The sequence below is a fragment of the Diorhabda carinulata genome, chromosome 1, assembly GCF_026250575.1.
Source record: "Diorhabda carinulata isolate Delta chromosome 1, icDioCari1.1, whole genome shotgun sequence".
NCBI lineage: Eukaryota > Metazoa > Arthropoda > Insecta > Coleoptera > Chrysomelidae > Diorhabda > Diorhabda carinulata.
Window position 1 is genome coordinate 34688294 of NC_079460.1, and position 23130 is coordinate 34711423.

Here is a 23130-nt window from a genome sequence, read left to right on the forward strand (position 1 = left end):
TTAGGCATTTCCTCACAAAAGCAAACAATATAAGTACGATAGTAGCATTTTTGAGTGCAAAATACCTACTTGAGACCTTATTTGAGTTATTACTAACAGCATCTATATTTATGTACAGAAAATATTAATATCTTACTTGTAAATATATAAATACTTTGATAGATATGTAAGAAATTTTCAGCAATTTTCAACAATGCAATTGGGACAATATTAAAAAAATCCTAATTGAAATACAAGTTCAAGTCCCCAACTCAAATTTTTTTTTCAGATATATAAAGAAGCAACTTTGCTGAAAAATTGACGGAAATCGAAGTTAAGAGGAAAAAAATTTGATATCTGGAAACGGTTTTTTAAGTGATTCTATTTTCTTGATCTCAAACAATTTATTGTATCACCAACGAAGCTAGTGTTTCATACGTCCATATCAGATTAGGCAGCTTTTATTTAGACCACAGATAAGAACATTAAATATTTGAAGTACAAATATTAATGATTATCAAAAGATTCTGTACAATGAAATAATAAGGACAATAAGACAAAATTTTTTTCAAAATTTCCAGTGGCTAGATTGTATAAATTTAGAAGTGCACTATATAACTTCACATTATGATGCAAAATAACATGACACATAGTAACTTACTTTGTAAAGGAATTGATTCTATTGTAATAAAGGTCATTCCAGCTAGAGCAGCAATGAATCCAACATAATGATACATAACGTAGAGAGCAACTATAGCATTAATAGGTGAGATCCAAATAAAATGTAAATATGGCGATACTAAATCAAACCTTTTAACATCATTGGATAATAAATTCACCAATTGACCTGCAGCTGTCTTACCAAGTGATTTGTGACTTAGTTTTAAAAGCTGAAATAGAAATACAACTTATGAAAATGTTAATTATTTCATATTCATTTTATTTACTTACATAAATACCATCAATAAAAGCTTGCTTATAAAATAAATTATTATTAAAAGGATTATCGAACAGGGTCGGATAGATACTCTATAATTCGTAATGAGCTGCTTATTGAAAGTAAAATGCTAATTAAATGTGAATAATTACAAATTATTGTAAGAAACAGTATGCTGCATGTAATATATTGGATATTTTTTTTAATATACCTCTACTACCACATTTTTGATATGAGAATAGGAGACAATATTTCTATGGCTATTAGTAATATATCTAAATAATTTGATTGATGTTAATCACATGATTTTGGAAACAAATATTATTATGAAAATGAGAAAGTATGTTAGGGATTAGGGTATGTTAGATTCTTTGTCATATCTTCTATCGTACTAAATACTTATCAAATTTGACCAATTACGAATAACACATCTTTTTTGAACAATTATTGTTCTTGCTCCATAGTTGTGACACAAAATGTAGATGAGAACTTTGTTAAATGTTTCCTACAAATAAAGTTGCTTACCTTTCTGTAAACTAAAGAGCACACTGCAATGCGGACCCGCATACCAATTCTTTGTGTAGCTAAATTAATATTGTGAGTTATTGCCACAGCTCCAAATGCCATAAATACCACACCAGATCCCCAAAGCCATCCCAAATATGATTCATGGTCTGTATCAAAAAAGTTAATGAATTCAGCCAGAACTATTGGTTGGAGCATCCTGCATGTTTAAAAAACTGTTTTTTGTATATTGAACTTGTAGCTTGGTATTAAAGAAAGAAAATTAAGTTTTACATTTAAAAATGAAGCTAGACAAATTAAGCTTAGCACTAGATGGATATTCTTGAACAAGTATTAATTAAATAGGAAACAAAAATTACCAAAAGCTAAGTATATTTGTTAGCATTGTTTTGTTGTGCAAAAAACAGTAGGATAGGGAAACCCCTCAAAGAAGTATCTATAATTTTTTTAAGCTCTCCAGAGCTCCACTATACAAAACCTCTTCAGAGGATTCGTGAACTATCCATTTGGATAGACAACAGTGAGAAGTCCACGAATTTTTTGAACAGATTGTGTATATAAATGCATTTATTATTATCATCAGATAATGTAAATATACTATGCAGTCAGTTATGCTGTATCAAAATGTTCTTAGGTCAAGCTAGGTTTGTACACTACATACAACAGAAATTTACAGTATGTGTGACTTACCTTAGAACAATAAATTGAAAAAACAAGATGGCTCCATACAGTGCATAAGTTTTCCAAAATGTTTTAAATATGGCTTTCTTTAAACTGGGATTCAAGTTTTTCATCTTCCTGCATTTAAAGAGTTCTTTCTCCCAATTCCTAAAACAGATTCAGGTTAAAATATTTCAACAATTGAAAGTTCAATGACTGCTTTTTCATTTTTATTATTTTTTTGTCAGTTGTAACATATTTTCATAAATAATTGCTTGAATAAACTAAAAATTGTTTTTTTGGAAATGCTTGACACAAAAAAGAGATCTCACCTAAATTCCTTTGAGCTAAATTGTATCTGTAGTATATTGCAAAGAGTATAAAGCCAATTTTTAAGAGATGAATTTTGATAGCTATTGTAGAAGATTGCTTTGCATTGAGAATGTGTCACTCTGTAGAATCATTTAGAAGAAATCGAAAATGTATACATAAAGAATGAGATAGTGGAATATGATCTAAAGCATACTGAAGTTTTCATTTTTTTTTCTAATAGAAAACATAACATGAACCATTTTTAAAAATTCTCTTGTATTTAGTTGCTTTTGTTTCAAGGTTTTTTATCTGTTTTGCACGGTTTATTATTGCAGTTCTGTTTTCCAAATATTGAGATGTCTGTTAAGCATATATATTTGGACAACAGGTTAAAAAGTCAGCAATACCATAAAAATACCACTTACAAGCCATGAAATAACAAAATATGCATTTAATAATGAAAATACAAATCAGAATCAATTAAAAATAATGAAACTACTTTTAGAAATTGTTTGAACATATGAAAAATATATGAATGATAAAGAAAACCTAAGCAAATTGACCAAAAGTAATGGCAACTTAACATTTCAAAGTGGTTAATATCAATAATTCACGAATATGAATATAAAAAATATAAAGCAATTTTACCTTTGTAAAGCATCTCCCAATAATCCAGATAAATCCGCTTTGGCTGCATTGTATACATCTTGAAGTACAATGTCATTGTTATATCCAAATTTAAAAAATGGCAGAAACCACCTAAGAAATAATTCTGAATTTTTACTTTTATTTAAACACGTTGAAACATCTGATGCTAGAGTAAGGAATATTTTATTTTTACAATACAGACATTCTTATTCACTTACAGATGACAGCAGGTTTTTATATAATACAGGATTTATATTTTTCGTTAAAATTAGTCTGAATACTTACTTCTTAGCATTATCAAATACATTAGCAAGAACACAGAAACATTTATATTAATATTAATAAATATATTTATTCAGTTTTCCATATCTTTAATCCTAATGACCATTGAAAACATTTGAACTGTCAGTATTTGATTTTATAAACGTGAAACTGGGTGATTATTATAACTTCCTTAACATTTTCTTTAAAACCTCACAGTTCATAGAAGATATTTAATTTTATTGTATGATATAAATGATACCCAAGCAAATTGTAATGCACACCCAAATATTTATATTTTTTATATCTGTTCAAAATAAATAACAATTCAAAATAGCTGATTGTCAGTGCATGTAAGGATCAAGTGTACCAACAAAAAATTTAAAATTCAGTGGACGTAGTCTACGAAATTGGGAAGCTACCTTAAGTGTGAGAGAAACACGATTCCTTATTACTTTCAGCATTTACGTTGGCTAGGGCCATGATAAATAATATAATTAAGCTGAGCAATAGAATGGTGAAGTTAAGAAAGTGTTTCAAAAAGTAGGTATCTCTGAATTTTCTGACGGTTAGTATAGATAAACGGATATTATGGGTTGAAAATATCTAAATAAGAAGTACCTATTATATTAATCAATTACAAATACAAATTAGGAATAGGAACGTTAATACTTGCAGTTAAAATATACCTGAGAATTAGAAATAATTAAAAAAAAACTTACAAATACGTTAGCTTCGATAGAAATCCAGCTTTATCTTCTGGAGACGCGTTCACGTGTTTTTTAGACGAATCCATGTTTTGAACAATAATTCCATTCGACTATTCAGCTGTTGATTTCCGTTTTAATCTGAAAACAAACCAATAAATGACTAATGTAAGCTACTTATATTAATAAAAATGGAACAAAACAATCTCTCGGCACTTCAAATCACATAATCTATTATCAATGCTAAACAAATACTTAGTTTAGATAATATTGTTCTTATATGTATATTGCGATTTTTATTTCAATATGAAATGATAACTATATACAGAAAAATAAACTAGTGGAGGTTTCATAAAAGTTTCTGATGAATGAATCGAAAAGTGAACGTAAAACATTCAGCTCGATAACAACAAATATTTTGTATTTATCTGGGGATTGAAAACTGATATAAAAAAATGAATCAAATGTGATTACGTCCATGACTGTAATGGCACGGCAAGCACATCTAAAAATGAAAAAAAAAAACAACTACTAGTGAGAAGGAAAACATTTTCATGACCTTGGCTTCAAGGTTTCCGATTGTAAAATTTGTGAGTGAAACAAAGATAAATTTAATCTGTCTTTTGAATTATATGGAAAGTTTTCAAATTAAATTTCTCATTGCTAGAGGGCGTAATTGAATGGTAGGGGAAAGTGGACATCTTATATGTATATACAAGATTATTATTTTAGTACGATAAAGTTCATTATCTTTTATATTTATTGAACCTACGAAATACAATATACCATAAAGTAGTTCCAGATTGAGGCTAATTTTTTTTCAAATAAAACTGTATCTGTATTATACTTTAAACCTGAAATCTATTACCCTTATTGAAAAAAAAATATATAAAGTTGTAATACTTTGTAATATTTTTTATGAAAATCGTAGCAAATCCGGAGCCCGGTGTAATTTGATGATTACAAGAACAATCACATTTTGCAGGAAAGCAACTTGTTCACACATATTAAAGACAAAACACTCAAACTCCAGCATTCCAATTATAAAATAAACTGTTCAGACTGCAACAAGAATGACATTAGTATGACTAAACAGTACTTAAAATTCAGAATATACCAGCATGAATATGATTTTCGAGAATATAATAAGAACAAAAAAGATAAAACAGCTCTAGCGCAACATCATTTCACAGAAGGTCACAATTTCTATTTTCATGATGTGAAAATTCTGTTGATAACCGTACTGATCGGACTAGTACTTGATGGATGATTAGAATAATTCCACCATATATTTTTAGTCTGGATAAAGATCAAGTAAAAGATCGAAACGTTGTCATTTTAAAAAACTCACAACTTGTCTTCTCTCTTTAAAGATATTGAACTTAATATACTAATCTATCGATTCTACTTATAATAAGTTTTAACCCACACATTATATACATGGGTAGTTTGCCAAAGTTGAAGGTGACTATTTTGTGTATTTCTAATAGACATCACAGAGACGGGCGGAGCTTATACCGACTCCAAACGATTTCGTTGATAGTGGTAAATGCCCATAAACAAATTTTCATTTAGTGTTTTCGTGGTTATGTGATAAAATAAGACTTTTCAGTTGAATATATTGTTGAAGGAAAATACTAAAAGGTATTTATTAGTTTTTCACCAGGTGAGTTAATTTAACATATTAATTCTGCTCTAAAACTTGTTGAGGTTATGTCTATTTTATTTTTGCAGTACGTTTTTGTTTGATTTTTTTGCAGATCCTTTTGTTGTTAAGAAAATAATGGCTTTTAAACATGTCCTGAAACTTTCCAGCATCAGTGCTTTTATAGATGACACAACAAAATTATAAAAAGGGGTGAAAACGCCTTAGAGTCCAGTCATGTTAAGAAAATGGACTTTGACTCTGATTTGCAGGTAATCTGTAAAATCAACCGTTCACGGAGTAGAACGCAGATAAAACCTAAAATGACTGGACTATATGACGAAACTGGACACCACTTGTATACAGTCATCAATTACGAAGGTGCTTCATTGCTAGAAGTTGCAAAAAGCGTTGATTAAGTTTTGAAAATCATAAAAAATCAACCAACGTAAGCCTATTTCCACGTAAGCATAACCATTAGTCCAGTCATTTTAGGCATTTTAAATCACAATCCGCGAAAAAAATCCTAGTGAGCTGAATTTTTGTATAAATCTTCATTACGGTGTTGCAATGATTATGTGAAAAATCCCGATCGATATAGTGTCGGTTAAAAAAGTTATAGAGGTCAAAAGGTCATGAAAATCAGTTTTTCGCAAATATCTCGCGATCTGTTACTCGGAAGTCAATAGCGGTTCTTATGAAAATTGTTCCTTGTCAAATTATCTACAAAAAATGTCTTATGCATTTTTCTGGGAGTAGAACGCAGATTAAATCTAAAATGACTGGACTATATGACGAAACTGGACACCACTTGTATAGTCATCAATTACGAAGGTGCTTCATTGCTAGAGCGTTGATTAAGCTTTGAAAATTTTAGGCCGGGTTTCTTCACTTTCTAATAAAGTCCCTATTAACTATTATTTACCGAATAACCAAAAATTACCAAAGTAAACCTCCGATTAAATCGAGTTATTAGCCAAATAAGTTATTAGACAGTCACAAGTGTCAATTAAAGAGTTTAGTAGAAACTTAACCTTTAATATATATCAAAAGTGGTTTGTTTGTTTATTATACCTACATTTGATTAGCTCATTTTTGGAAATATTTGTCATACAAATAATTAAATATTTAATATGGATGCTCTTCAAGATTTAGAAGATTTGTTTCATGAAGGATTGATTGAGGAAGTACAAAAAATTTCATAACAAGCTTATTCCGTTCGTCATAAAATTGATCATTACAATTTTCTGTCCGATGATGAATTTTTTTGACCGTTTTACTGCAAATTAAAGAAATATTTTAACCTGGAATACAGAAATTTTTCAGGTATTTTGTAGCCTGATAAGAAGGCAATTGTTTATGATACTCATAATTTGAATTTATATATATTATATATAAAGCGCACAAACAAATCTTTTCAAATATTTCTCCATAAAGAATATATTCCCTGATGTTAAAACAATGTTCATATTTTTGACGGACAACTAAAAAGTTGTGGGAATTATTATAAATGTATGGGAAATGTACATTTTAACATTCATTGCAGACTCTGTCAATATTAGTTTTTAGACATAGACAACTTGCTTTTTATTGTAAGAGTGTAGATAATCTGATAATTCTTTAGGAGACTGTATTTGCTACGTTAGCAAATTTTAGAAAATACGGCCTTAAAAGTTCTCTGTAATAATTATATCAATTGGTAGGTTTTAACCATAGATACGACAGAAATCCCAATATTTAGAAAATAGATTAAGAAATCATCCATGTGGTTAGAGGAAATGAAATGAAACTGCAATAACATAATTATGAAACGTTAAGAAACATATTTTTAATTATTACGAGTCAAAAATCATTGGAGTAGAGACAAATACCAGAAATTCTTAGAAATGGCTTAATTACATCAACATGAGAAGTGTATCAATGATAAAGATATCTGAACAATTTAAGCAAAATTCATAATACTATTCTATAAATTTCAATGTAATTGTAAACAATTTGAATTGGTAGTTGCGTCTTTTTCAAATATTAAAATTTAATTTTAACAATTGAAAGCTGGTAACAGAAGCAGAAAAAGAAATTTTTGATTTTGAGCTGGAAATAGAAGTAGTAAGGGACGTAAGGGTGGACATTCAGCAATGGAAAAACATTCTTAAATTAATAAGGGATTCAAATAAAAGCCTCTTTCTTGTCATTGTTTGATGGGTAGAATTCTGCCTTTTATAGTTTGACAGTTCGCATCTTGCTATTATTTCTTGCATTTAATTGATACCATTCATGTTTTATGGTTTCTTTAAATATGTGACAAAATAACTTTTCCGCCTTTTTCCATCTCACGATTCTTTTATTTGTTTTACATTGGGATTGAATTAGTTGAAGATATTTATCTTGTTTAATTATTATTATGATCCTTATTGCTGGCTAGTTTAATAGCATACATACAAAAATGATTATTTCAGAAATGTATTCCATTCCACGGATTTGCGGGAGGTCCTGATAACTCATGCTGGCCCGCTCCTTAAAACTTACGAAAATAGTCTCTTTATTTATATAAAAAAATACAATCATTGTTTATATTTTGACAAGCATAAAATAAAGCTCCTTTCAATAAGTGATGTTGAAGACAGGAAAAATAATGTATACATAAAAAGTATCTTCACAATTTCAAAATGTTTGTTTAATCATTTTTTGATACATAATTAACACTAAAAGAAACTACTCCAGTTCAGATTGATTGTAATTGTTCTTTTTTTTGTCATAATCACTTTTTGCTATGGCCCTCAGTGTTTCTTCCATGGCAGCACCAGTTTCCTTTACCATGTTACTGAAGTATCCATTTGATATTTGTAGCAATTTATGTGCATGGTCAAATTCCATAGTTTCTCCATTATCCATAACAAGAACTTTATCTGAATCCATAATAGTATTTAACCTATGAGCAATGGTGAGCACAGTACAGTCTTTGAATCTCTCGCGAATGGTCTTTTGAATAAGATCGTCAGTCCTAAAATATAATTGAATTTCTTGGAATGTCTTAGAAAAATATTGCTCAAATATGAAGCATATTTTAAAATAAAAAGGAGTATTGTAATGGAAGAGGTTGTTTTTATGACGATTTCAAGTTACTTACCGTGGATCAACGTTAGCAGTTGCCTCATCCATAACAAGGATTTTGTTTCTTCTAACCATAGCTCTAGCTAGACAGATCAGCTGCCTTTGACCTACACTAAAGTTGGAACCTCCTTCGCTAACAGGTTTGGTTAGATCGTTTATCACATCTTTCAATTCCACCTTTAATGGATATAATATAAAAAACATAAAAAAATGACACAATTTAATTGTAAGGTTATCACATCACATTGGACAAGTATCATTATAATAACGTACATTTTGTATAGCATCCCATAAAGTTTCATCGCAATGATTCTCAAGGGGATCCAAATTGTATCTAATGGATGCTGAAAACAATATTGGTTCTTGGGGAATGATGGATATTTTTGATCTCAAATCAGTTAAACCAATCTGGGCAGTATCGATGCCGTCTATCAGTATTGTACCATCTATTGGAGCCAATCGGAATAGTGAAGAAATTAGTGTTGATTTACCTGCTCCAGTTCTTCCTACGATACCAATCTGAAACATATTAAATTTGAAGAACAAAGTATATTAACAACCGCAACCAACAGTTCAATTCTAAAAACTTTTTACACTGTCATACGTTAGCACTAAATCTTTTTTTACTGTATAATAATTCGGTGGTAATTATTGGTGTTAAAAGAGAATGGTGTGTGTATGGTATATCTTTCCGTAAAATGGATATAGTCTATTTAATTTTTTTTGGACTTAACAACGTCCATTTCATTTGTTAATTATGAGCAGTGGTCTTCTGTAATTGCTTTTCCGGTATAAGGATTTCTATATTCTGGCTAATCGTCTAAAACCTTACGTTCAAATCCAGTTTTTCAGCGCTCCAACAATAATCTAATTGGTCGTAGACTTCCAACTATTTTTTATGTTTATGAAGGTCCGTGAACCTTCAAGATCTTTATCGTTATTCTTTGCATGTCTAAAATGAGGTATGCCACGCGATCAGAAGTATCATTATTTTATTCATTTATAATACAGTGAAGTAGTTTGTAGATATTGGACAACAAAATGTTATCACATAGTCTTAATTATAATTTTGAATGGCGTTGAAACGATACAAATATAAATATATTTCAAATATACCTTTAATGGATATTGTGCAAAGTTTATAATAGGACTTCATAGTGCTTTATCATTAACTCTTCAGTGAATTCATTCCACCATTAAAAATAATTTTTTTATCATATGAAATTCAGAAAATATTTGTAACAAGAATTGGAATTTAATTTATTATATTCTCGAAGGTTATTAACCTGGTATTTTATATCACTGCAAACAATAAATATCGCATAATCGATGTGCTTGCAATAAATGTTTACATTACCTTCTCTCCAGACGCGATATTGATGGTTAAATTTTTTAAAACCGGCGGTAAATTCATAGCATATCTAAGGTAAACATTTTTATAAACAATTTCCCCTTTATTTGGCCAATCTCTAGGAGGTTTTTTAGCTGGTAAAGACTCAAATGGACCTTCTTTTTCTAGTTTAGTATATTGCAACACTCTCTCTACACTAATCATGTTATTTACGACCTCTGCACTTTGAAGAATTCCATATTGGACCATATTCGTCAAAATAATGCACTGAGATATTACCAATCCAACGTTACCACTTAGTGTATTGTCTGAAATGAAATTTGGTAGTGTATTTCAGTATCTTGAGACATTTGAATCTATTGAGCTTACCTGTTCTGAATATTAAAAATTGAAACGTGACAACTGTTAGAAAAATACAACTGAAAACATCTAGATAAAAACCAAAAGCTGCTCCGCTCACCAACATTGAGAAATATGCACCTGTATGGTTATCCTGTAAAGCATCAAACTCTTTAATAATCATATCCTCTGCGTTTGAAGCTCTGATTGTTGTTATCCCATATAATGAAGCTGATACGTGAGAAAAAACTGGGGCTCGTGCTGAAAAATATTTAAAATATCTACACTTTAATAATTTGTTATTCACGCGAGACAAATACTGCAACAATCATCCAATCTTACTTCTATTTACGATTATTATTTGTAGAGACCTAAAATCAAGAACATTTCGAAACATAAACATATAAAATGCCTAAGAAATAAGAAATTGATACGTAATTGAACGATACGTTATCGTCATCAAATGGTAGACATTGGGAATATGTCTAAAAAATCTTATAATTATTATGTTAGAATTGAATATCGGTTTCTCTTGGGCAAGTGTGGCCTAATTTTTATTCCTTAGGGACGTATGAATTTGAAGCAATCCTCAAACATGATTAATTACTGTCGATGTTTTGCTTTGATCACATTCATAAATGACAATGGATTCATATAAATGTATTGATCAGAAAAGGCATTGTAAACTGTATCAGTTGTGCAAATATGATAAATTTTTAGTACCGAGAAAGTTTGTAATATTCTTTTGATTTTACGACTCATCAGCCAAAATTGAATAATGTTTCAAATTAGGGAGTTGTTATTGTATTGCAAAATTCACAATGTAGCCTATTGCGATTTCTGGAGTGAGTATGTAAACTTTGGAACCGAAAAATTGGCCCTTTTACAGTCAATGATGACACAGTGGAATTAGTCCGTAGTACGCTTGGTGTTGGGAAATCTACGAGTTATTAAGGAATGGAAATGTGGCGAATTTCAAACAGTACGTAAAGCTCCAGGAAAACCAAGATTTTAAATAGAAAATTATATGAAAGAAAAACTTCCAAGAAAAATCAGAAAAATTAACAAAATTGGATAATTTCAAAAAGTATTAAGTTTCATCTTTGTGTTCCCTTCATATATAGAAATTAAAAAAATATGAAATTGATGTAATTGCAGAAATTCGTGAAATGACGGTGGGTAGATCATTAGGGCACAGTTAAAGGTAGAAGTTTCAAGAAAAAATAATTCTTTTGAAACGAGTGATATAAAACAGTTATTTTTGGAGGCTATACATAATGTGAAGCTTGAAAACTGAGACAAGGCATTAAAAATACGATTAAAGTAGAAGAGAAAATGTGGAAGTTGGACAATATTACTGATGAAAGGATCGAGCCACTTTTTGTAAATATTTGTAGCTCTTTTTATACTGGTCAGCTTTATATTGAAATTATGATTTAAGAACGTAACGTTGTTTACAAAACAAATTTAAAACCCTTAAACCTGTATAACCAGTATGACATAATGTTTTTAACATACCTTGTGAAAAAAAACCTTTTAGAAAAAAATGCATTTTTCTCATTAATTGTTAATTAGGTGAAAATTTAAGTGTCCACCTGATAAATTAATGTTATTTCATTACAAAATACTCGACTATAGCTTATGAATTTAGGTATATTTTTGGCAAAGTCCTTTAAATTCCGTTAAAATGTAGTCCAACCTAACCATCTCACGTCTGTATGTATCACATTCTTTCAACATAACCCGGAACTGACTACGTGATAAGCTTTTAGATATTATAAGATAGCATAATCGAATTCCAGCGTTCTGAGTACATACTGATTACCAATTATTGCCGGAGTCCATCAGTGGTTATAAATACCAACTTGCAAATTTGAAAATTTATATGTGCTACATAATTTTTAAATATATCTTGATCTCTTGTACGTTCTTGGAATAATGGTTAATTATTCTTCTATGACCAGCATATCATCAAAAACCATCTGTGTAAAAACACACAACTGTGCAATGGCGATATAGTCGTGGATTCATCTAACATTATTGACAAACCATGCATTTATCATTTTTTTTTGTACGCATAACTATATTTTGCGCTAATGACATATTTTTTATAGATGCATATTTACTTTTGAAATTTTGTAACAAACCTTCTCCAGCTCCAATTTTCAAGTATACTTGCATTCAAACATATAATTTGAGCGTAAGAAAATTGTTTTATTTTAGATCGAGTTTTGATCATTCTTAATATTTTTTAGATTTAATTTTGTTGTATCTGTTGTTATTGGCTTTCAAAACTTTAAATGCGATCATTTTGGTTTTGGACCCAGACCACCAACAAATTTATTTTCGAAACTGTAACTGTTTAATCGAACTAAATTTGCTTCATTCCATTTTTATAAATTGGATTAATAAGGTATTTAAAATCTCATTTTTGACCTTGTTTCCAAATAAGATCACAATAAGTCCAAATATTTGAGCATGATTATTAATTACAAAATTACGATTGTTTGATATGAAGGCACTGATTAGAGTATTTCGTAAACATTGAAACAAATTTATTGTTTATTATTTGCTGTACGAAGATAAAATATACAAGCGTGGTTAGATGGAAGTTACTTTACCGTAAAAAATTATTATTATTCAGCATGATCTTATTGTAGCTTTACGAACTGCTAGTCTAAATTTTTTTCGAAATATCCAAAAAATAGTCTTTTGGAAGTTTCACAAAATACGCGTCTACCATCACGTCGTCATTTGTAGTTCATCAAGCCATTTTTTAAATTTGGCGACAGAAAGTAATCGTAGGGAGCCTGATCAAGTGAATAAGGCTGATAAGACAATAAATCATAACGCAGTTAGGATAATTTTTCAGCAATATTACAAATGTGGTCTTTTCTTTGTTCTTCGGTATCCAAATTTGCCATCAAATCAGTAGACTATTATATAATTGTCTCTTTTTCAAAAAATTAATAAAGATATACACAATTTAGGTATTCCAAAACCTTATCTTAGTTGCCAAAAAACTGTATTTGCTTTCTTGGAAGCCTGTTCATTCGATGGAGTTCAATGTTTTGACTGTATTTTTCTATCCAAGGATAATGACATCTTAAGTTCCATACACTGTGAGAAAATTCAATTCGATTACGTTCGAAGATATCCAAACATCTTTTAGTGTGTGTAAGTGTCCATGTGATCACCATTACGTAATCACGGCATCCACTGTTCCATATGAAATCTTACAATCAAAATATATTCATCAGCTCACGTAACAAATAATGTTTAATTAACACTAGAAATCATCATGCTCTTGAGTTTGTAACATGAAACTATTACCATTTGATTACATGACACTGCTGCAAATGTTATTTTATCGATTGCTTCTATATATGTATATTGTCAATACATGTTTATCGATTCTTAGCGGGATCTAGATTATACCTACTGTTTCTTATACAAGTACCATGAATACACCCTTCTTGATAAATATTTAAATTATAAGCTGCAATAGTATTAATACTTCAAAGTAACCTACTGACTCCTTCCAGTCTCTTTAGAGCTTGACAACTTCGTAAGTAAATATTTCTCCACATATAGTAAAGAGGTGCTAATAGCAATGCTGGAATAATCATCCAAGGCGATACAATAAATACCATCACTAATATTCCACTCATAACACAGAGAATCTGAAGTGTTTCGATTTGACAACGTGGCAGTTGTTCATCGACTGCCCCCATATCCTTAGAAAATCTATTCAATATTCTACCTAAAATAAAAACAAATTAAAAATATAGATCATTGTTTGCTTTACTCTCTTGATATCAACTGTATTTCATAAGTCCTTATTTACTATGTCCATATTAGTAAGATATATAATAATAAAAAATATTGTTTATTCCAAAATAACAAATAAGTCCGTTGAAGTAGAAGTTTTTAACAGGATATAATTTTTGCACCATTAAAACCCTCTGACCAACTCTTTATATAAGGCTAGAAGGAGTTAAGGTAGATTCACACTATTCTTTCTGATCGAACTACCTTAATTAGTAATCATGCTGGTTATACTAACATGTTTAGAAGTTTTGAAATCATTGACATAATAACCGTAATTTCAACACACTTATCTATTATTTAGTAGAATTATATTATGATTGAATGTGAAGACTTATTCTTCTCACGACCAGAATTTATTCTGATGTATACACAAATTGAATTCAGCATATTGTTTCATTAATAGAGTGCCAGAAAGTTAGTAAACTTACTATCTAACTTGGTTTTCGAAACGCGCGTCACACAGTATAATTGAGAGTGTTGGTGTAGTGGTAATGAAAACAGTGTGTTCAGTATAATCAAGTATAAGTCAATCATGGAATGTCTAGAAATACTGAATAGACAATTTTCTCCTAATCTGGTCGCCTCCTTTCACCGGACACGAGCAGTTCTCTTTCCCGAGAAAACGCATTTGAAATCAGAAAATAAAATACCGCGATTGAGCATCCCAATGGATATCCGGTCTCAGATACTTGAAAGTTAGGTCTTGTGATGGGACACTGTGGCTTAAATGAACACCTTAAGATAATAAAAATTGAAAACACCAGTGATAGCAGGTTCTGTAAAGAGGAACATATAGTTTTTGAATGCACCGAGACAACAGACACCCCTGTTCGGTATTCTGTTTGACCGAGATCAAAAGTGGAGAGCTAACATCCCTGAAACGATTCTAATAATATCATTCATCAATGCTCAGAGACTGTTTGAAGAGTTGTAACATACATGTCCAGTCTAGCTTTGCCGAAGGAGGTATACAATAGATCTTTAATATCGGAGTTTGCGTACGTACTACTTAAGCGTCCACTACACTACTCGCGAAGTTAGACGTGCTACTTTGCTTCGCCTCGCCCAATTTCCGATGATTTTCGGTTTTTAGTACCTCGCAAGATTATACGAGTGTATGGACAGGCACTTCTAATTTCAGTTTACTTCTTCGAAGAATCGAAGCGAGGAGTATAGTGGAGTCTTTACCACTCAATCTAATGTAAAGAATGTAATTATTTAAACTAATTTACCTGAGGGATTTGTATCGAAAAATCTCATAGGTGCTTGAAGGATGTTGTTGAACATCTTGTCATGTAATACTCTAGAAGCGGTCATGCATATTTTATAATAAATCATCGATCGACATGTAACAAATACTATTGAGGCTATTATCAACATCGAATATATAGAGATGTAGTGTTCTTGACTTTCAGTTGCTTCGGAATCTGCTACTGAATTTAATATTGTTTCAACAGTCGAATTATCTGATACTGTCGAGGATCCATTGGTTAATAAATTAATAAAAGACTCTTTTGCTATGATAGAAGGCACTTTAGTCGACGGTGTAACTCCAGCCAATACTAGATTGGCGACATTGCGTTTATTTGCTTCACTGTTAGTCCTACAAAAACGTTATAAATATTTGTACTCGTTTGTTGCGAAAACAACGAACATTAGTTAGTGCTCTAGAATTAAGATATGCATAGAATATGAGGCAAATTGAAAATCGATAACCAACCAAAAAATATTAAAAAACTCTTAGTTATTATGTTATTAAAGTTATATCAAATATACCGAACAATAACCAGCTTCAAACAAACCTTCTTTAACACTTTGACTGCCAATTATATCATTTGAACCACTAATTGTCCAAAAATTCTTTGGGCAAGTTAATTACGAGTCATTTAGTAGTTGGCAGTCAACGTAGTAAGACCTGGATTCATTGAAGTGCGGATATAGCGTGGAATATATCAAATAAGAGTGCAATACAGTGTGATCCGGGACTTAATGCAAAAAATTCGGAAGACGTGAAAATAATGTTTTGACATAAGAAAAAATTTCTCATAATGTTCCAATGTAAAATTTAGAAAATATTCTGATTTCACAACTTTAAATGCTTATCGAAGCACTATTTACACGTCATCTACTCACTCATTTGCATCAAATTCCGGAGCAACCTCTAGATACAAAAGGTGACATTTTGATTGTTTTAAAATTTAGTGTAGATTTATATTTTCTATTTACCATTTTGTTAACCAAAGGTCGGTTGCATTAGCTATTATTTGGGCAAATATGAATATAGCACACATAAATAATAGTGAAAATATGCTACCACCATTACTCCAATATTCCAGATAAGTAGATGTCGAAACAGTACCTTTGGCAATTAATTCTTCAGTTTCTTTTGGCTCTTCGAAACTCTGAAATAAATACAATTGACACAACAAAATTTCAAAAAAAAATATAAATTATAAATGCTTGGCAAAAATTTTATTTCCTTTCTATACGAAATAACTTAAATAGTATCTGATAGTTTATTTTATTATAAAAAGTCTTCCCTTGTAAATTTACTATCGAAACTAAAAAAGTCTACAGAATTATAATCGTGCTTGTTTGCGATGTATTATATCTGGAATTTTTAGTGTAACTATTGTGAAGAAAGAAGAATTACTAACAATCAACGAAGTATTTGACTGAAATTGAGAATCATTCAAATCCAATTCCATTTTTTCCTTGGGAGCTTCTTCTGTAATTTCTCCGTTTTCTTGATCATCTACTTCAGAGGTGAGATTCAGAGTGTTCAATTCGATCTCAGATATATCGTTTACTGTACCAACTCTTTCTATTCTACCCTAAAAATATGTTTTCCACTTTCAGTTGACAATTCATCTATAAATAGTTGACAAATTAAAATAAAGAGTAATCATACTTACATTGTTAATCATAACTATTAGATCTGCTTCTCTCATATATTGGAGTTGATGTGTAACCAATATCCTAGTTTTTCCAGATAAGTATTTCATTATACACTCATCAAATAAATGCCTTCCCACTTTCGTATCTACAGCAGAAAGTGGGTCATCAAGTAAATAAATATCTGCTTCTGAATAGACGGCTCTTGCCAAGTTCACTCTTGCTCTTTGACCTCCACTTAACGAAGTGCCTCTTTCACCCACTAATGTTTTGTCTCCATGAGGTAATTGCCGAAAATCTCTTTCGAGGGAACAAACTTGAACTACATTTTGATATCTAAATGTAACGAAAACCGAATTATCATTTCTTAATCACGAATGACTTCAAACTGATCCGAATATACATTTTGATATATGTATACCTGTTTTTGTCCATTGGTTTCCCAAAAAGAATATTCTTTCTCACACTAGAAACAAAAAGCCATGGCTCCTGAGATGCATATGATATTTTTCCAGATATTTCTAATTTTCCTTGACTTATAGGAAGTTCCTTAAGTAGCAATTGCAGCAGACTACTTTTTCCACAGCCAACGTTGCCAACCACACAACATAAAGTTCCAGGCTTGATATGCAAATTAATATTAATTAATGTAGGAACAATAGATTTTTTATTCCACTTCGCAACCGCATCAGTTATCTTAATATCCCCCATATGACTTACATTTGCTTCTTTTTTATCTTTCTTTTCTTCATTTTCTTCTAGCATTAAAAATTGTTCGACTCTGAAAAATAAAATTGGGATACACATACAAACTTTAGTTATTATCTGTTTATATTTATATATTAATCAAATGCCGTACTTCTGTTAACTAATTATTTTGACCTTTGTTGGCATTAGAGTTGCTTTCTTAAAGAAATTTCGAGAGCTATTGTGGAACTGATTTATTGAAAAAGCTTTACACTGAAAATGTCTAAAATTATTCAAAGAACGATAATTGTTTAGCTTCCCTGGGTTCTTGAACGCCGTTGAATATTATATCTGAGAAAATCTATAGTTTAAAATTAAATCAAGTTTAGTTTAAGAAAATATGTTTCGATAATCTAAATGATTTTTTACACAATAACAAAGTTTCTATATGAATTATAATGTTTATTGTTTATGAATTAATTGTCCTGCGATTACATTTCTTAAAAGAATTAAGCTAAGGACACATTTTTACGTTATTTTAAATCGATCTATGCATATTATTGTGATGTATAGTCAGAGAACGAAATGCTTTAGCACGTCATAGCGCGTGTTTTCAATATCTACGTTGGTCAGATTTTCGTCAGAAGTGTTACAAACTGTGAGGTACGAAACTATGAGTTTTTGTACAATTTCCGAAATAAGGACTACTGAGACCAACGAAAACGACAATCTGAAACCAATACTTATGTTTCAGAAAATACTCAAGGAAGTTCTTTTTCCAATACATTAATTAATTTTACAAATTTATAAAATGTTAATCCACTTTTCCAAAAAATATTATGTGTAGTTTTATAATAATTTTAAACTCGGCTGTATTTAAGAAAATACAATAATTGTATTTTGTTGATTTCTACCTTAAAGTTATTAAAAGTCGTTCCTCTGGAGATATTGCTTCTCTAAAATTTGTATTTTGCTTCTTTAATTTACTTTTTAGTAAATTGTAAACCACGTCGAATTCCTTCCTGGTCATCCTGTTATACATTTTACACCTGTCATCGCATTGCTAATTTCGGCCACAGAATATGATATTCACCACATTCGTGCCTACGTTGGTTTATTGGGTGAACCCAACTACTCCCTGGATTCATATTGTAGCACAAACAATGCTGCAGTAACCGCAACCATTTCCTTCTTCCTTCTTCATCCAACCAATCCATCTCTTCTGGTAGGTGCTCCATTATATTATAAGCTTCGAAGGATTGTGGATATGTGTTGTGTGAACGTGAAGGTTGAGGATACTACTTAGTTTAAAAACATTAAAATGACAGCTGGCACACACGTTTTACAACACAGAAAAATATGTCCTTAGCTTTAATGGCACGCCGAAGACTTCAGGAGAAATTAATTTTCTTTAAAATAGGTACTATTTTATTGTGAATAAAGTAATTTCTGAATACCAACCTGGTGATTGATACTTTAGATTCTGAGTAGGCGGATAAACCCATAGGAAATAAAATGGCCATAACGACTTGAACAGTGTTATACAACTGAGCCAAAGAAAATGCAATGTCGCTCGTCAATTTTCCTCCAAGTAATACGTATGTTATTACAGTTACAAAAAGAATGACACGTTCTGTAAATACACCCATCGACGAGATAATTCCAAAACAGTAAGAAGTTTTTGAAATTACATTTATTTCATACCTACAATTTATTCAGAATAACATTAGCTTCATTGTTTTAAAACTAGATTCCCAAGTCAAATATCAGTTTCAAAAATATGCGTGCAAATGTTAGATTCTGTTTTTTGCAGATGAAAATTATTATGAAACTCACTTTCGTGAAAGCGCAACAAATTTTTCAAACGGCTTCTCCCAAGCGTACATCTTAATAACTTGTATCCCTGAGGTAATTTCATTCATGAGTTTCACTCTTTTATCAGTTTTCAGGGCAATTTTGTACCTCAATTTTCCTTGCCATTTAGACAACATTCCTAGAAATTCAGAAAATAACAGAGCATATACACATAAAAACGTAAGAAACCTTTTAACAATACCCGTATCTGTACAGTTTTCGCAAACTCAGAATTATTTATAATAGGGCGATTATAAAAAATATGCTAATCTGAGACCGAAAAACGCAACCAGCAACCACTTCTTTCTATTATATAAAAATGGGAAACGAACAAAACAAGTTGTTGGCATAAACACCTTTTCGAAACTTTCATCTATAAATGTGCCGCCATATATAAGTTTATCCCATCCGGCAGAATATACATGTCATACGTTTCAACGTACTTCGGCATTTAGTTGAAAAAATAAAAAATGACTTCAGCGCGACTTGAACCTGGGACCTCCCGCATGTAAGTGGGACCTCGTACTTTAGCCACTACGCAGACATTAAAAATACGCTATTATACGCACCACTGCTTAAAGTATTTTTCTTTACGCATTAGTGCTTAAAGTTTTAAGCACTCGAAAGTGTGTCTTAAGTACGTACTTGCACGGTACTAGAAAAATTATCATTACGTTATTGTTTTGATCAGAGGAATCTGTCACCGACAACTATTTGAACATAAAATTTCACATTTTTTACAAAGTCCAAGTAATGGGATGTTGATGTTGATGATGGTAAGTTTTTAAGTAAATATGAATAAAAATTGAATATTTTACTACATAATGAATTGAAATATCTTAATATTGTCTAAATTTTCGATAACATACCTTGTAAAGGAATTGATTCCAATGTTATGAATAGCATTCCAGCCACTGCAGTTATAACACCAACATAAAAACATAGAATAGCGAAAGAAATTATAGCTAGTATGGGCATAATCCAAATTACATGCATATATGTAGATGCAAAGTCAAATCTTTGTACATCATTGGAAAGGAGATTAACCAGTTGACCAGCGGCAGTTTCTCCGAGGGAACTGTGACTTAGCCTCAATAGCTGGAAAAGTTATCAAACAAACGATAAGAGAAATGTTACTTAAAATAATTACAAACTTTAATATTCATTTATGTACATATGTATCTATTAAGTAGTAAAATCAACCATATGTTCGTAGAAAATATAAATTGTACAAAGCAAAATATTAAGTATGGTTCCATTTCCAATTGCAGAAGTTGGGGATTATTAATTTTATTCAAGTATTTAAATATTTGCAAGAACTGAAAAAATATGCTATATGCGGAGAAGTTGTATCTATCATTAGACACGCGGTTAATTGGATGACGTTCTGCGTAAGTAGATCAAGCACCTTTTTTCAAAATGAATTACCTAATTAGATTAAATAACTGAACATAAAATGTGAAAATGGACAACAAAAATTACCTACATATAAGGGTGTTCTGCTTAAACCAGATACTAGACGTGAAGTGAGCTCTCCTTTGCCATTGTACCATCCTTAACGATGCGATAATCACCATCACCCCCCCCCCCCCTACGAGTAGTTGTGTAAATTTTTTAGTATTATTGTTTAGCGTATGCCCTGAATACTTTTTGTTTGTTTATGGCAAATTAGAAATGTCTAGGAAAGGAAGATTCTAGAATGATGATGATACTAAATAAAACGGTGCTCTAGGAGTTGGTAATAGTTATTTACGTAGCAATATTGTTCAATAAGTGTAATATTTGCCAAGACGAGTGCACGCGAGTTGAACAATATCGCTCTTTTAATAGAACCTTCAATTACAATGAAAATATTAATGTGGAATCAAATGGTGTTAAAAGTTTGTTACTAAGGTCTTGAAGTCTTGTTATTGTGGAAGTAAACAAGCAAACAACGATTCTTCAAAAAATTCAAAACAAGTCAGAAGTAATACATGAAAGGGGTCGACTTTGTGGACTACATATTTAATGTTAATATCTGAACTGACCGTGCGCAAAAATGCCTATATCAAGAAGTACACTATGCTTTTGGATTGGCTGAAGAGACGGTCAGCAGGATACCATGCAAAAAAATCGGAGATTTTGACGAAGGAGAATGATTTATAAAAGAGGTTGAAGATTAAATATTTCTATTTGCAAAAATACGACTTAATTTACGATATTCTTATAATTTATTATTAAATAAATCTGTTCCTTAGGTCGAAATGATAATAGGGATAGCGGGAGACTGTAGAAAGGGTGAACTGACGTTCTTACGAGGAGATGTACTTGATGAAGACACATTTTTTAAAATTACAATTCCAAAAAGGAAAAGACACATTACCCGCGAATTTGTGGTCATTGCTGGAAATATTGTTGTTGACCTCCTCAAAAAGTAGAAATATTAGACCTCATGCTTTAAAACACGACAAATTTTTTGTGCGATATTATCATGGAAAATGTGGAGTACAACCCGTGGGCTTATATACCATTGGACAATATCCAGCATTAGGTAAACCCAGTACCTGGGTTTACCTAATGTTAGGACATTGTTTTAGAGGCTCGTCAGCGTTTCTCCTGGCAGATTTAGGAGTGGACATTCTGAAAATAAAGGCAACACGGAGGATGGTAATCCCACAGTGTAGTGTAGGTTATGTTGAGAGTTCATTAGAAAATACGCGAAGAATTTCAGAAAAAAATCTGGGCTAAATCTCTGGCTCACATGAAATCAACATTAGACAGGAAGTTCAATAGAAAATTCACCCAGAAAATTGACTTACTTTCAATAACTGTGTCTTTAATAATGTTGTTTTCAATGTTTATTAATCTTGAAATACTATCGAATTAAAATAATAAGTTAATTGTCAATTTAAATAATGAAATAATTGTCAGTTACGTAATTTTTTACACAATGTATTGAATCCATATCTGATTATATATATTTTTAATTAATTACATAATTGATAAGTAATTTAACAGTTTGATAAGATAATTTAGATACTATGTTAACGTAATAAACACCCAGTAATTTTTGTATGTGAAGATGTTTTTATTTTTACTGTTTCTGACCAAATACCCCAATAACACAACAACTACTTTTCATAACTGATATATGAAAGTTATGAAAAATGTGACGTGTTCTAATGTCAAGGAGTGACTTAAAGTATCACATTTGATAGTGGAATTAGATGAACAATTATAGTGAACACATCGGAATAATGACAAGTAAATCAAAAGGTGTAGGTATTCAAATGAATTAGCTGTTAAGTAAATATTTAACTGTGTAAGTGTTTGTGAATAGTTTAGTAAGTTATTGTGTAAATAGATTACGTAAATTGCACCTATTTTTGATTGAAAACTGTTTTAATAA

General features: G+C 30.7%; 1 protein-coding gene across 1 annotated transcript in view; it reads right to left on the bottom strand.

The window, feature by feature from the left end:
• The window catches only part of LOC130895027 (uncharacterized), a 36782-nt gene that overhangs the window by 8389 nt on the left and 5263 nt on the right, over positions 1–23130 (bottom strand). Inside the window, exons 6-25 of the mRNA XM_057802141.1 lie at positions 20612–20840; positions 19725–19881; positions 19350–19592; positions 17623–17982; positions 17222–17537; positions 16964–17140; positions 16533–16708; positions 15539–15909; positions 14008–14238; positions 10506–10736; positions 10143–10444; positions 9059–9304; positions 8802–8962; positions 8391–8675; positions 4504–4534; positions 4045–4142; positions 3062–3172; positions 2132–2269; positions 1442–1640; positions 641–869 (exon numbers count right to left, since the gene is read on the bottom strand). Coding sequence (XP_057658124.1) covers positions 641–869; positions 1442–1640; positions 2132–2269; positions 3062–3172; positions 4045–4142; positions 4504–4534; positions 8391–8675; positions 8802–8962; positions 9059–9304; positions 10143–10444; positions 10506–10736; positions 14008–14238; positions 15539–15909; positions 16533–16708; positions 16964–17140; positions 17222–17537; positions 17623–17982; positions 19350–19592; positions 19725–19881; positions 20612–20840 — 4291 coding nt within the window. The remainder of the gene's footprint in view (positions 1–640; positions 870–1441; positions 1641–2131; positions 2270–3061; positions 3173–4044; positions 4143–4503; positions 4535–8390; positions 8676–8801; positions 8963–9058; positions 9305–10142; positions 10445–10505; positions 10737–14007; positions 14239–15538; positions 15910–16532; positions 16709–16963; positions 17141–17221; positions 17538–17622; positions 17983–19349; positions 19593–19724; positions 19882–20611; positions 20841–23130) is intronic.